Source organism: Papilio machaon, chromosome 3 (assembly GCF_912999745.1).
Source record: "Papilio machaon chromosome 3, ilPapMach1.1, whole genome shotgun sequence".
Classification (NCBI taxonomy): Eukaryota; Metazoa; Arthropoda; class Insecta; order Lepidoptera; family Papilionidae; genus Papilio; species Papilio machaon.
This window is the reverse complement of record NC_059988.1, coordinates 6,403,688-6,417,751: the sequence shown is the minus strand read 5'-3', so window position 1 is coordinate 6,417,751 and position 14,064 is coordinate 6,403,688. Positions and strand designations below refer to the sequence as shown.

At 33.3% G+C, this 14,064-nt stretch overlaps 1 protein-coding gene across 2 annotated transcripts in view; it reads right to left on the bottom strand.

Moving 5' to 3' along the window:
• Positions 1 to 14,064, bottom strand: part of LOC106710314 (protein sickie) — a 129,765-nt gene that overhangs the window by 100,139 nt on the left and 15,562 nt on the right. For both annotated transcript variants that reach the window (XM_045686044.1, XM_045686047.1), the window contains exon 3: positions 13,568 to 13,750. In XM_045686044.1, coding sequence (XP_045542000.1) covers positions 13,568 to 13,750 — 183 coding nt within the window. The remainder of the gene's footprint in view (positions 1 to 13,567; positions 13,751 to 14,064) is intronic.

Below are 14,064 nucleotides of genomic sequence, written 5' to 3'. Positions count from 1 at the left end.
TGTATTGACAAGTTCATGGGCACGCACAACACTATAGCAATACGAACGAATTGAATCAAAGATATTTGATGGGTGCGTGAATTTTATTGATCAAATAAAATATCTTTAATTGGCCGAACAATGGCTTCTGGATGTAACGTTTCTGCTTTATAATGTTGCTTTATAACGCTGTAGATTCGAAATATTGTTTAAAAAGCTGCTAAAAAACGTTCATTTCATACATTATTTTTCTTGTGTAAGGCCTTAAGGTATTGATGTTAAAATTATTTTAAAGTTTCTTCTAAATATGCGGCAAAAATAACAAATTGCGAAATATAACATTATAAATTGATAAGTGTTGCATTATCAGATATACTTAAAAAAAAATTATAAACTAAATTGCACATTCCTGATAAATCACATTGATAATATTAATCAATATCTGTAGATAAATATAACACGAACGCACCTAATTAGATAACATTTGATGTAAATATGGCACGTATGTAGGTCAGCTGTTATACAAATATGCTTTTAGTCTTCATAAGTGATTACGTGACTTTTACATGCTAATATAATATTTATGGTGGCCTACATAAAAATGTAATATGTAGGAGTAGATAGCATTATAAGGAATCAAGTAAAATTATGATACTAAAGTTGTGATAAATATTATTTTGCACACATTTATGTCTATACATTTAATAAAATTGAATTGACTAGAAGTCATCAGCATCATCAGCTCACTATATGTCCAAATCGAGGTGCTAATCTGGCCCAGTGCGGATTGGTTGACTTCACACATATCTTTGAAATTCTTCTCAGATATGTGCAGGTTGCATCACGATGTTTTTCTTCACCGCAGGAACGGCGGACAAATGTACATATGTAAATAGAAAATCGAAAAACATATTGATACATGACAGGATTCGAACCCAGGACCTGCAGATTGCAAGTCGAGTGCTTAACCCCTAAGCCACCGACGCTCTGACTGTATGTAATATAAAAAAAATGTCGTGAGTCTGTCCGCAAATCCGCGATTGTCTCTTTTATTATTAATTCCGCGCTGACGAAGTCGCGAGCAACCATTAGTATGAATTTTGTAAGGATTTGATTGGATTTGTAAGTATTAATCATCATAGATTCAGATACAACATCAATAATATTGAAAGGTATAATAAAATTGATTAGAGTTTTGTAAAGTTATTAAAAAGTTAATAACTTGAACTGACATTTTCAAAGAAATGAAATAAATATTAATTACAATAACGAAGTATCGTATATCAAACGTATTAGATTTATCTTTTATTAGAGTTATCTTTTTAAAATGTTCATTGACTTTTGCTATTATAATCCACAAAAGGAGGTAAATCGTGTTCTATATACGCTATGATTGGTGTGGGCGGGATAAGATTTCTCCCAGACGTGACAATTGTGCCGGCGACGTGACACCGACGAATTGTGATCTCACCATTACTACAATCATAACGGCCGACTGGCTCATCTTATGATGGCCATGACCGACTTAATATGAAATTAACAGACTTTTATTAAATTTATATTATGTATATGAATTGTGATATTAAGCTTTATTATAAATTGCATGTCGTTTTATTCATCAATATTGTGCCACTCCCATTAAATACAATATAGGAACTTTAGACTACACTTCAGAGAACACGTTTACATTTTCTCACAGTTCATTTTCTTCATGAAAGCATATCGTCTAATTTAGCCTACGGAACATCCCTAGCTGGACGTAGTTCTGTCATTAATCCACAAAATAAGCAACCTATATATATTTAACTGAATAATTACTTGTGTCATTCATTACTTTATTATTTTACAGAATTTCTTCTATCAATCTAAGTCATAAACAGATTTATGATGTTCCAATCAGGCGGTACACTAAATAGATACAAAATAAACGTGTGAAACAAGCTTCATAACTGTATCATTATAATATATCATTCTTAACCTAGTTCACTCATACAATTTATCGTGTGGTCATCTCTTAATTTACCTAGCCCCGACTCTAATAGATAAAGTTGTGCCACACACTACGCGCACGCTATATTAGCGAATCGGTACAGCTCGTTTTGCTGTTCTATAAATTACTAGACACAATTTTGTTCAATAGCGTATCTACACTATTGCTGGTTACGCTCCTTTTCGTGGAATCGTTTCTCATAGGGGACCTCTAATTGTGTTCTGTACAAACATGTTATTGACAATGAGATCGCTATGAGCAATCCATTGAGTAAGATCAGCATTTTAAGGCCTGAGTCACGTTTAATGTAATTGCTAGTGCCCATGCCTGGACGAAGATTTAAGGAAAATTATTTAAACGCCCCAATTACGTGGTCTAAGTACTGAGAATTACGACAATTATGTCTTAAAATAATTAAACTAACATATTAAATGATGTTAACATTTTACAGCTTTGAATTATATGTAATTTTATAGCAACATTAATATTAATAACTAAGCTCGTAACATCTGAGATCTAACCCATTTAGGTCTTAGGATCCTCGACCTAAAATTTAGGAATTTCTGATATTTTACTTCTTTTAACTTTGAAAATGATTTCTGATAACTTGGAAAATGTAAAGATGTATACCTACTATAACTTCAAAAACAATTGATAATTAACTGTATTTAAACCAATATATTTTTTTAATATTTTAACGAACTTGTCAATGATATAAACTTTTTACGGCAAGGATAATTAAATAATTATTAGTTGCTATAAATTACAAAAAATATATACAATAATAAACAATAAATCTGCCAGCTGTATAATCAAGGCAGAAAAGGCACATATGTATTCTCTAATTTACATAATTAATGACAGCTGGTTGTCAACAGAACATAATGACCCAACAACAAGCGACTAGACTTAAAAAAAATCTATCGTAAAACTTTGAGTTGTATCTTCACATCACATGCCTTTACCAATTGTAATAAAAAAAAAATGGTCAGGTGTTTAAATCGAGGGAAATTTAGATACCAATATTTATTTAAGCACTTGTAATTTATGTTTAAAAGTGCCGCATAATATGATTATGATAACCTATTGTTGTTAGCACAGATAACGGCTCGAATCTTCGATGACGAAGTTCACTCGATTTGACTCAATGAAATTAAATTCCATATAATTATAGTACATTAGTCCATTAATTTTCCCTAAATAATTTTACCATTTTGGTTCTTTTGAATTTCTTCAAGATCAGTTTTTTGAACGCCATTACAATTATCCTGTCATAAATGTTCTTATAACAACAACAAAAAATCAAGTGAAATTCTAGAAGTATAATATACTGTATTGTAAGATATTTGATGCAAAAGTATTTTAAAAGAATTAAACTAACAGCGAAATAATGAATTTAACTCTACTTCATAATAATCCTCGCTGTAGTATAAACTCAAACCGAACGTAAATAAACAAAAATGTCAGACGTTCCGCAATGACGGATGGAAAGAGACTGTCTCGAGCAGCAGTGCACGCTTCTTTATAAAACCTTTTTTTTTGTGAGACTACCCTCAACAGTCCTAACACGGCCTCTCCTGACTGGAGGACGTCCTCGTCCTCCTGTACTTCTTTGCAACTTTGCGAACCATAGGCACGACGTTTGCATAGTTCGTTTACAACAACATAGTGAACCATAGGCACGACGTTTGCATAGTTCGTTTACAACAACATAGTGAACCATAGGCACGACGTTTGCATAGTTCGTTTACAACAACATACTGAACCATAGGCACGACGTTTGCATAGTTCGTTTACAACAACATAGTGAACCGTAGGCACGACGTTTGCATAGTTCGTTTACAACAACATACTGAACCATAGGCACGACGTTTGCATAGTTCATCTACACAAATGATTTCAGCACATGACATAGGCACGACGTTCGCATATCATGTGTCATCTACATGTGCATAACATAGGCACGACGTTCGCTTATTACACACATGTCAGATACATAACTACTCGTATAACATAGGCACGACGTTCGCTTATTATACGCAAGTAGTATCACACAATCGTTCGTATAACATAGGCACGACGTTTGCGTGTCATACGAACATAAGATGTCTCACCGTTAAAAAAAAGCAGAGCATGTCTCGGGAGTCCACTCCCCTCACCGTGGCACCATGTAGGGCAAGCGTCCCGCAGTCCGTCCTCTACATGATATTAATGGCAACCCGCAGTTTGTCAGTCCTGAAAATACCCTAGAAGCATCTCCTGATACAGAACGTTTTACATTCCGTTCACAATCTCACTTCTGCAGTTGGGTATCCCGCAGTCTACGCAACGCTGAGCATCTCGACAATACATGGACAAAACAAACTGAACTAATAAAGGGCATCAATGACTATTACGACATAATGACATACGCCTGACTCAGGTAATGGCTTAACACACTCAGCGCAACCGACTAGCCTTACAAGTTTACTTTAAAATGAAAAAATCATATTGGCATGTAACGTGTTAAATCTTGCCACGACTCGGCCTTACCTGACCCTCACTAATAAACTGATCGAGGTATTCAATTTCAGTCTTTAGTAAAGAACACATGTTTAAATTAAATGAAAAGTCTGATGTTGACTTATTTGGCATCAAAACTTGAAATATAAAAATATTGGTTCAATCTTACCGCAATACAAATTGAATAGATCGCGTCCACAATCCTTTCTGCTGTGAAATACACAGACAGCGCGTGAGCCTCACTACTCACATACTCCCATGCAGAATACACGGCTTGGTCCACGCTACCCATGTTTCGCGAACACTGGTACGACTTTGATATCGACTCAACTTACTGCGACTACAACGATTATCACGGTAACGATCTGACATTTTTCTCTTTGCATTTATTTTCACGAAAATGCAAACACAAACACAGAGTGAGCAAAGTGGATAGAATCACGCGGATCCTATCCCACTTCTGATGTAAGATATTTGATGCAAAAGTATTTTAAAAGAATTAAACTAACAGCGAAATAATGAATTTAACTCTACTTCATAATAATCCTCGCTGTAGTATAAACTCAAACCGAACGTAAATAAACAAAAATGTCAGACGTTCCGCAATGACGGATGGAAAGAGACTGTCTCGAGCAGCAGTGCACGCTTCTTTATAAAACCTTTTTTTTTGTGAGACTACCCTCAACAGTCCTAACAGTATATATAAAATTCTCGTGTCACAATGTTCGTTCCCGTTCACCTCCGAAACGGCTTGTCCGATTCTCATGAAATTTTGTGAGCATATTGAGTAGGTCTGAGAATCGGCCAACGTCTATTTTTCATACCCCTATTTAGTTTTTTTTAACTGCGCGCGGACGAGTCGCGGGCGACAGCTAGTATACTGTTAATATAGTACCAACAAATTGTTAACTAAATATTGAACAAAAAAAAAAAAAACAATTGCTAGACATCATAATGAGTATGTCCCAATTGTTCGTCTGGTTTTGGTAATTATGAATATGTACGCTTGATAGAATTAAATCTGTTACTCCTTACCGTGACATTCGACTGACGTGACACTTGTATTAATATTGTTGTCACTTCTTTTTCAAAGAGAATATACGGAATGACTATATGTTTTTATACAAGTGCGTCGACAGTGAAAATCCACCCTTAAACACTGGTTGACAGTTCAAGGAGACGCCTGGCGCCTGCTCACTAACAACCGAGTGGGACATGACTTTTATCGTATCATTTTTACAGCTGCACTTAGTCTTCAAGATTTATCACTGATGTATGCCAACTTGTTAGTATTAATTTCTTTTTTATATTTTGTACAAGTATGTACATGTACTGGCTACTTAGTGTCGCGACACTACTTTTCTTTGCCACTGTTTAGAAATCGAGATTTCTTTTAATAATGGAATTGCATGTTAAATAACTTTGCTTACCAAACGATCTGCTTGTTTTTAAAGTAGTTGTCGCCCGCGACAACGTACGCGCAAAATTAAAAAATAATTACTTCTGGAGAAACCTTCAAACAAACATTCACACATCCATCTAAACATTCGCATTTATAATTTTAGCAAGATGAAAAGTTTTGAGAACTGAGAAAAGTTTCCTAAATGAAAATTTTTAATCTCTACCATCTCTCTACTCATGTTACACAGTGGACACTATTAAAGCTTATAAATTTGTGGTTTGAATTTTTTATTGATCGTCTTGAGTATGATTTAACTTTCATTTTAATGCGTTTATTTCAGTAATGTTATAAAATTCACTACACTTGAAATCATTAACAAAATCATGCATAGTGTTATTTACTACAATATCATCACACATCGATCGGTATATAACACATTGATCGGTATAATAAAATCTAAATTAAGTTTTAAATTTAATAAATCACATACACGCGCTAAGTGTTAAATTAACGGTATCGAAATTTCCGATGACAGCCAATAAAGCGCTATCCAAATAAAACCCGGTAAAAGCTACTCTCTTCAAAAATAAACAATTAGACTGACCTGTTTTTAACTGTTTAAATTTATAAAACCACTCAACACAACACAAAAAAACCATTTAAAATACACAAATCCAATATTTAAAGTACAATAAACAACTTCGGTCACAAGCACAACTCGTCGATCGATTTAAAAGATCGATATGATCGATCGAGTATCGATACGCGGATTCGATTCAAGTCAGTCGACGCAACCTTCTTGCTGCGAGGCAAGCGCGCGAATGAACTAGCAAGTGTAACCAGTGCTTTATCCGTGCTGTGCCGACATCGATTAACGAATGAAATCTTAAAATCCCCTGAAAGCTAAAATCATATCGATAAATAATTATTTTAAAGTCAATCGTAACTTTAATTAAAGATTATAAATTATTTTAATTCTTTTTTGCAATGAAATATCGATATCACTCCATTTATAACATTTTAATGGACTGTAATCTCATCGAATAGAAATAAAAATCGATATAAAATTTATCTATTCAAAAGTTAAGACGCGTAAAACAAAATCGATAACATTGATAGACGTAACATTTACTTGTTGTCGTGTCAATTTATATAACTAGTCTTCTTATAGTTAGACAAAGTACATAAAACCTAATATCTGAGTCACTTCGTCTGCTGGTGAAAAGCGTATGAAAATCGATTTAGTATTTTTTGTGTCATAAAAATTCAGACAGGTGGACGGACGAAGGAGACTTTTTTGCATGAAGATAGCTTTTTAAATTTAATCTTGCTATTATTAAAATAAGTCTCAAGAGTTTTTTTATATCTACTACTTTAATACAAAGCTAACGTACTTTAAAGATACGATATTATTACTGCTGTCAAGTAGTAATTGATACAAAAAATAAATATCGCATTTGTCTGGTGTTACGCTAAATTATGAAGTTAAATATAATTTTCAGTAACAGAAGATTTACTTCGCTAAAAGATACAGACATAATAAATGTAAATCGAAAATGAATATTTAGTTATCATTTATTCAATCAAGAATAAATAAACACTACATCTCTAGTATACTACCGGTATTTATGACAAATCATAGTTTTTTTTTTGTTTTTTGTGAAAAACGCTTACCTGAATTTAAACTGAAAAAAATGTTTTTTACATTAAACACCCCAATTATTAAGGAACGTTTTAGATAAGAGATGTTGAAACTTTACATATCAATTCTCCATTTTTCTAAAATAAATGTTGAATGAGGTTATAGACTTGCCAGCAAAATGTTTTTACGTCGATATTTGGAACATTCCGTAGCGTAGGGATCACTTGCATTCGTTCGAAATAAAATACCTACATCACACTTCATTTCGTAGTGCATGTACTCGTATAGTTCATTTATTTTGTTATCAGTGACGTGCCCAAAATATTGTGTCGCCATCCCTGTTTGGACTATTTAACAACATCCTCGTACAGAAGGCAAGTGACACTGTTAGTATTTTAATTACGTCACTTGTGATATCTGTATTAAACACAATACTTTTCTGTGGCCTTGATTCATTGCGTTCGGTGTCAAGTTTTCTTGTAAAGCTATTTATAATGGAAATATTAAGACCGTCTAGCTTGTCGCGACAAGGCTACTGAGATTTCTGACTGACAGATGAATCGATTTTCAGCTGTCAAGTTTAAACGAAAGAATAATAAATGACAAGTGTAGCTCATGAAATATTTACTCCTACTTTTTGTGCATTTTTTGTTTATACTCATACTAGATTTGAAAGGAGCAGGATCTTCTTTGAATTACTACTGTTTTACAATGATTTTCCAGTAAGGAAAAACCTGTCTAAAAAGATAATGTTAGCTCTATTTCCCCACACGGAATGAGTGAAATAGAATAGTGAATTCTGAAATTGTATAATTTTGTTTCAGCAGCGAAAAGAAAACAGTTTGTCGCCTGTCATTTGTTACCCAAATTAATTAGAATATTAAACTCTCTAGTTTATGTCGGCATTCTTCAATAGCTATAATGTTTTTTTTTGTACATATGTTGTATATTATTAACGGGTACGTGAACAACGATACAAAGACAGTCTTACAGTTTCCCCTTGCAAATCTGATGAGATGATTATCTTAAAACTATGTCCGGTCGACTCATGCATTGTGAACGGTCATAGATTTATTATTTAGAACAGTATAGTAGTATACACTCGAACATTATTTTAATGGAACGTTGCTTTCACTCAATAATTATAGGTGTACTGATTTCTAATATTTGTTTAAATGAAATCGATTTCATGTTTCATTTGTGGACCATAAGTTGTCACTTTACATACACTATTTTGTTATTTTTTACCCGTGACAGTAATTTTTTTCAGGAACCATACTCTTGCCTGTGCCTTCTCGTCCATTTTTCCTTCTATTGCATATCAGACTTGACTGATTTTGATAAGTAAAATGTCATTCGGATCATCAACCGTAGTGGTAACTAGGTGGATACAATGGCAGAGGTACACTGTAGTAATTGCCTTATTTGATAATTTCAATGTGGCAACATTGGTCTATGTATTTATTTTTCCTTTTTCCTTATCCATCATCGTTAAATTTCAGGTTATATATAATCATAATTATGAAATATATAAGTATAATATAATAATTTAAAGAAATAATTTCCTCCTAAAAGAGGATTATGTTAAATCCTTGAAAACTTGTTCGTTGCCTCGACCTTAATAAGTTAAATAACAACTTGGTATTAATATTTAAATTGTTTAAGTTTAAATTAACTACTAAATTAGCTTTTACTTTCATAGACTAAACTAAATAGGACAATATGAATTTAAAATATTTATAATTCTTATAGTTGATGTATAATTTGATAACGTTCTAAAACTATTTTACTACAAAACTACAATATTATTTAAACTAGTATTTTTTATTAACTTTTAGTTTTTATTCACTAAAATAACTACAATTGATAGTTTACACATTTAATTATTAATCTATTATAAATATCGTTTAATTCAATTAAATTAAAAAAGTAATATATTTTTTCATTATAAAATTTTATTATTGAAAAACTTGAATTATTTTGTGTCGATATCGATATTAAATCACCTTCTAAAGCATCTTAAAAAAATATGTTCATAATAAATTACATTAACTTACATAATACAAACACAATTCATTTGTTTGTCAGTTACAAGTCATCTTAACCGTCAATCAATCACGAAAGCATCGCAAAAAAACCTTTTCCGAACGAAGTATTTTTAACCGCAACGGTTTAGCGACGAAATGTCTTTAGAGATATTCTTTGAGTCATTAACTTCTGAACGGGTTTTTTAATTAATGAACTTAATAACCCAGTTAAATGTTAAGTTTTTTAATCTCTTTTTAAATGCTATAATATTGTATAGAATTCCAATCCTCTACTTACTACAGACTTGGCATTAAATCATTAAGAAATACAATAGTGTGGGATAGATGGAATGGAAGCGTGAGATTCAATAATATTTAAATTCGAATCTATTAACTCTATCTTTAGAAAAATGGATAAAAACATTTCTACGTCATCTTTTAGTTTACATATCATCCAAAGATTATTATAATCTACAGGGTGTTATGACGGAAACTATTGTTCTCAAGTATTGGAATTCAAACATAACTAGACTAAAGGAGTGAGAAAATTAAAATTATATAAGACCTTGATTGTTTTTTGGCTGGTTAATATCTCTCCATTTCATATGGGATTTTTACAATGTTCTCAAATGCTAGTTGCAGTATTTAGTAAAAGGACAACTAATGTAATAATTAAATCATACTGTTGTTTCTTCTTTCATTTGTATTACCAGTCATCTAGTACTATCACACAGATATGCAGTACGGTAGCTAAAACACATAAATAAACGCAATTGATAGTTAGTAACGTTTAAATCTAATAGTCGGTTTCGGATTGGGACAACGCCAGCGAAACAAGATTTATACATCGCAACATATCCATGCTGGATAATTGCCAAGGCCGGCTAAGCCTGAATGTTGGTTTTGTTCCATCTAAGCTCCATTTTCAAATGAGGCTTACTACTTACGCTTCATTAGGAAGCTACATTGCTTATTAGTATCACTTAACCTATAAATTAATTAAATATTGAGGAAATAACATGTCATTGATTTGTTTCTAACATATTTCCTTTGAATATGCAACATAACATGAGACTATCGAGGAATGCTCTTAGCTCACTCACCTCATACCTTCATGCGTGCATGTTAATATACACAAAGCGACGAATCTATTAAATAGCTCTAATACTTCTCACTATGACTTCGGAACCAAATATAAGTTTAAGATTGAAATAGTCTAGCCAATGAAGTAGGAAGTTTTCAAGAACAATAAATAGTTAAATTGAATGAGTATAACGAACTCAAAAACTTATAGATTTACAAACTTCGTGTGGACCATTTCCCTCAACACTCGCTCAAACAATGCTTCCGATAAATGCGAGAACGGCCGGGAATATGGTAACTACTCATAAATTAATATGTACTGCGATTATTGTACACTGGTTGCATTTAAATTGGGTGTTGACTGGTTAAATCGTTGTTTAACCTAACGTGTTATTCCAGGAAATGTAAACGGAACCATGTGCATGTGGCGTTTTAATTCTCCCTTTCTTATAGTCACAGGAGGAAACATTTGCTACAGAAATATTGATTTAAACTAATAATTCTCTTTTTAATAATTTGAGATTTTCATCTGACTAATGGTTGACTATAAGGTAGAATAGGTTTAGTAGTTTTTGAGTTTATTTGGAACGAAAAACAATTAAATGATTGCTCGCTTTAGTAACATTGGCAATGTACAAACATAAGTTGTGTACGAAATGGAGTCGTCAAGATTAAACGACACACATTCAAAGCAGCCATCGCTTCGCTTTGTGTGGCTCCGGAGCGATGTTATGGTCCTAACTGCCGTCATTCTATGCTGTCGTAATCCAAATCAAACGTCGTAATTTCCCAATGTTAGAACTGTCACGTAAAAGCGCTCTTACACAATACAGCCATTTAGAGCATAAATAGATTTTCCCACAATTTTTCTAATGTGATGGATGGTGGGTGCATGCATGGAACAGAAAGAGATTAAAGTCTGATGTAGTGCATAGTCTAGTAAGTTAGTTTTTTTTAAATACCACGAAGTCACGTGGCCGCTACTTATCTACGATTTACTGAATGTATGAAGCGAAAAAATTATTAAGCAAGTGTGATAGTCAAATCTTTATGTAGCAACCTACCAGGGAAAATAAAATTGTTTAATAATTTAATATTGCCAATTGAATTGTAGACACATTTCCATTGATTCGATTTTTAAAGGATAAGCATTTTCGGAAAAAATGTGTGTACTTACCAAAATGCAATTGGTGACACGTTTCTTTTGCTTTTACCACGAAAAAAAATTAAGACACAACGGTAACTTATTGTGTAAAAGCAATTCTCCAGATTTAATTTAAAGATTTTGCGACATAATACCGAGACAGAGTTAAAAAGGCTACCTTAATAAATCATCGCTGCAACGAACAAGACTGTTAAAGAAGAAACAACTTTTGACGCAACATTTGAAAGTTTTTTTTTTTCTTATTAAAGGCATGCATCGCCACATTGTAAACATTAAAAATAATTTCCACGATTTTTTTTTGGACAAAAAAGTTTGCATTAAAACCAATGGAAGGGAAGGAAAACGCGGCGTCGTTTAAAAAATACAATTTAAACCTTTTAAATGCATTTAAAAACTAGTAGACCAGTGATAATGTACTAGATAATAAAGCTTCCCTGCATATTGCGTATCCCTAAAGCCGGATGTGGTTTATACGTGCGCTTGGCCTCTCCACCGCAATACTATCATTTTACAAAATGTTAGTTAGCTACAAATTCTTTGCTGAACTTTATTTAACTAATCCTACTGAATTAGAAGTAGTTATTTGCGGCAAACTAAGCATATTACTTTGAAATTATTAAAAATTTTTTTAAAGATCAAGAAGTAATACTAATGTTATTTTATGTTGAACAACAGCTTAGCATTTCTACAAATCGGAACAGTCAGTTAAAGATGGTTTACCCAATAGCATGTTTCGAATTGAAAATGATATTTACTTACAATAATGTCTTAATGTTACAAATAAGCTAGCTAAGCTAAACAAGATAACGGCGTCAGCGTCAGATAAGTAATAAATATATTAAGGCGGTATTTTTTTCGCTATTTATATAGGCGACATTGCAGGTGGTCGTAAAGTTTTTTTTATAGCGATTACTCGATTTTAAGCGAAACGGAAGCGAAACCGCCGGCGAAAGTTATCGCTACAAAAATGATTGTTTACGTGCTGCGATAGGTGCGGATTAATCAAGTTAAGGCATCGCAATATGATATTAAACCGCCGGAAACAGACCGCAGTGTGCAACATAGGATCCGGGTTTGTGGGCTACCTATCCCATAAACGTCTCTACGACATAGATCGCGAACATGTTGCCATTATGTACACTGCAATTTAAACTTTGTAGTCATATTTCATAAAGACGATAGTTACTTGTATTTTTTGAAAGGGGTATAAATAACTTTCCTGGCTAACCGTACAGCCGAATACGGTGCAGCCACCACGTATGCTTCATATGTACCTGGCCGAATGATTTGTGATTCGATAGTCTATTTTGAGCTAAAGAAATATTCCCGAGCCGCTTTCATTTTTGGCCGGGTTTAATAATAAACAATACGCTCCGGATATTTAGGGGCGAAATGTTTTGACGCATAGAAGATTGATTTTATTGCTTTAGGTAATTCAATGAGGATTAATGTAATGTAATGCGCGATACTTGGATATTTAATGAGTAATATCCTTTTATCTTTACCTGTTTTATGGACTACACCAACAAATTTCAGTTTTTAAACTTCAGCCATAAAAACCATGTCAGCTTAATGTAAGCGAGCCGAAAAATTTAAATTTTATAATGCGTAAACAAACTATATATCGATCTTTGATGTGATATAAAGTGATGGTTATTGTAATAATGAAATTGGACCTACCTAATTACTATTTTTGATATTGATTAACCTTTACTTGTCTTACGCAATCTTCTATTAAAAATGCCCTCACAATACCTATATAAAGTTGTTAACCTACCATTTGCTGTGGGTTGCGCGGCTTGCGATGCGCGCGCGGCACTTTCTGTCCGGTGACGCCTTCCAGCACGTCTGCCAGTAACAGACCGTCAGCACAGTCCCGCGCCAGCCCACCACCAGAGGTCCCCGCGCGACGCCGCGAACGTGCTCGCTCCAAGTAATGGTTCGCCCAGTCGGTGTAGATCTGTTGGATGAAATGGATATTGAGTACATGATAATTTAAATGTAATGTTATGACTGTTGAGGGTAGCCACACAAAAGGTTTTATAAGGAAGCGTGCGCTGCTGCTCGAGGCAGTCTCTTTCCATCTGTCATTGCGGAACGTCTGACATTTTTATTTATTTACGCTCGGTTTGAGTTTATACTACAGCGAGGATTATTATGAAGTAGAGTTAAATTCATTATTTCGCTGTTAGTTTAATTCTTTTAAAAATACTTTTGCATCAAATATCTTATAGTAAGTATATAACATCTCTGTCTTGATTAGACAGCATACGT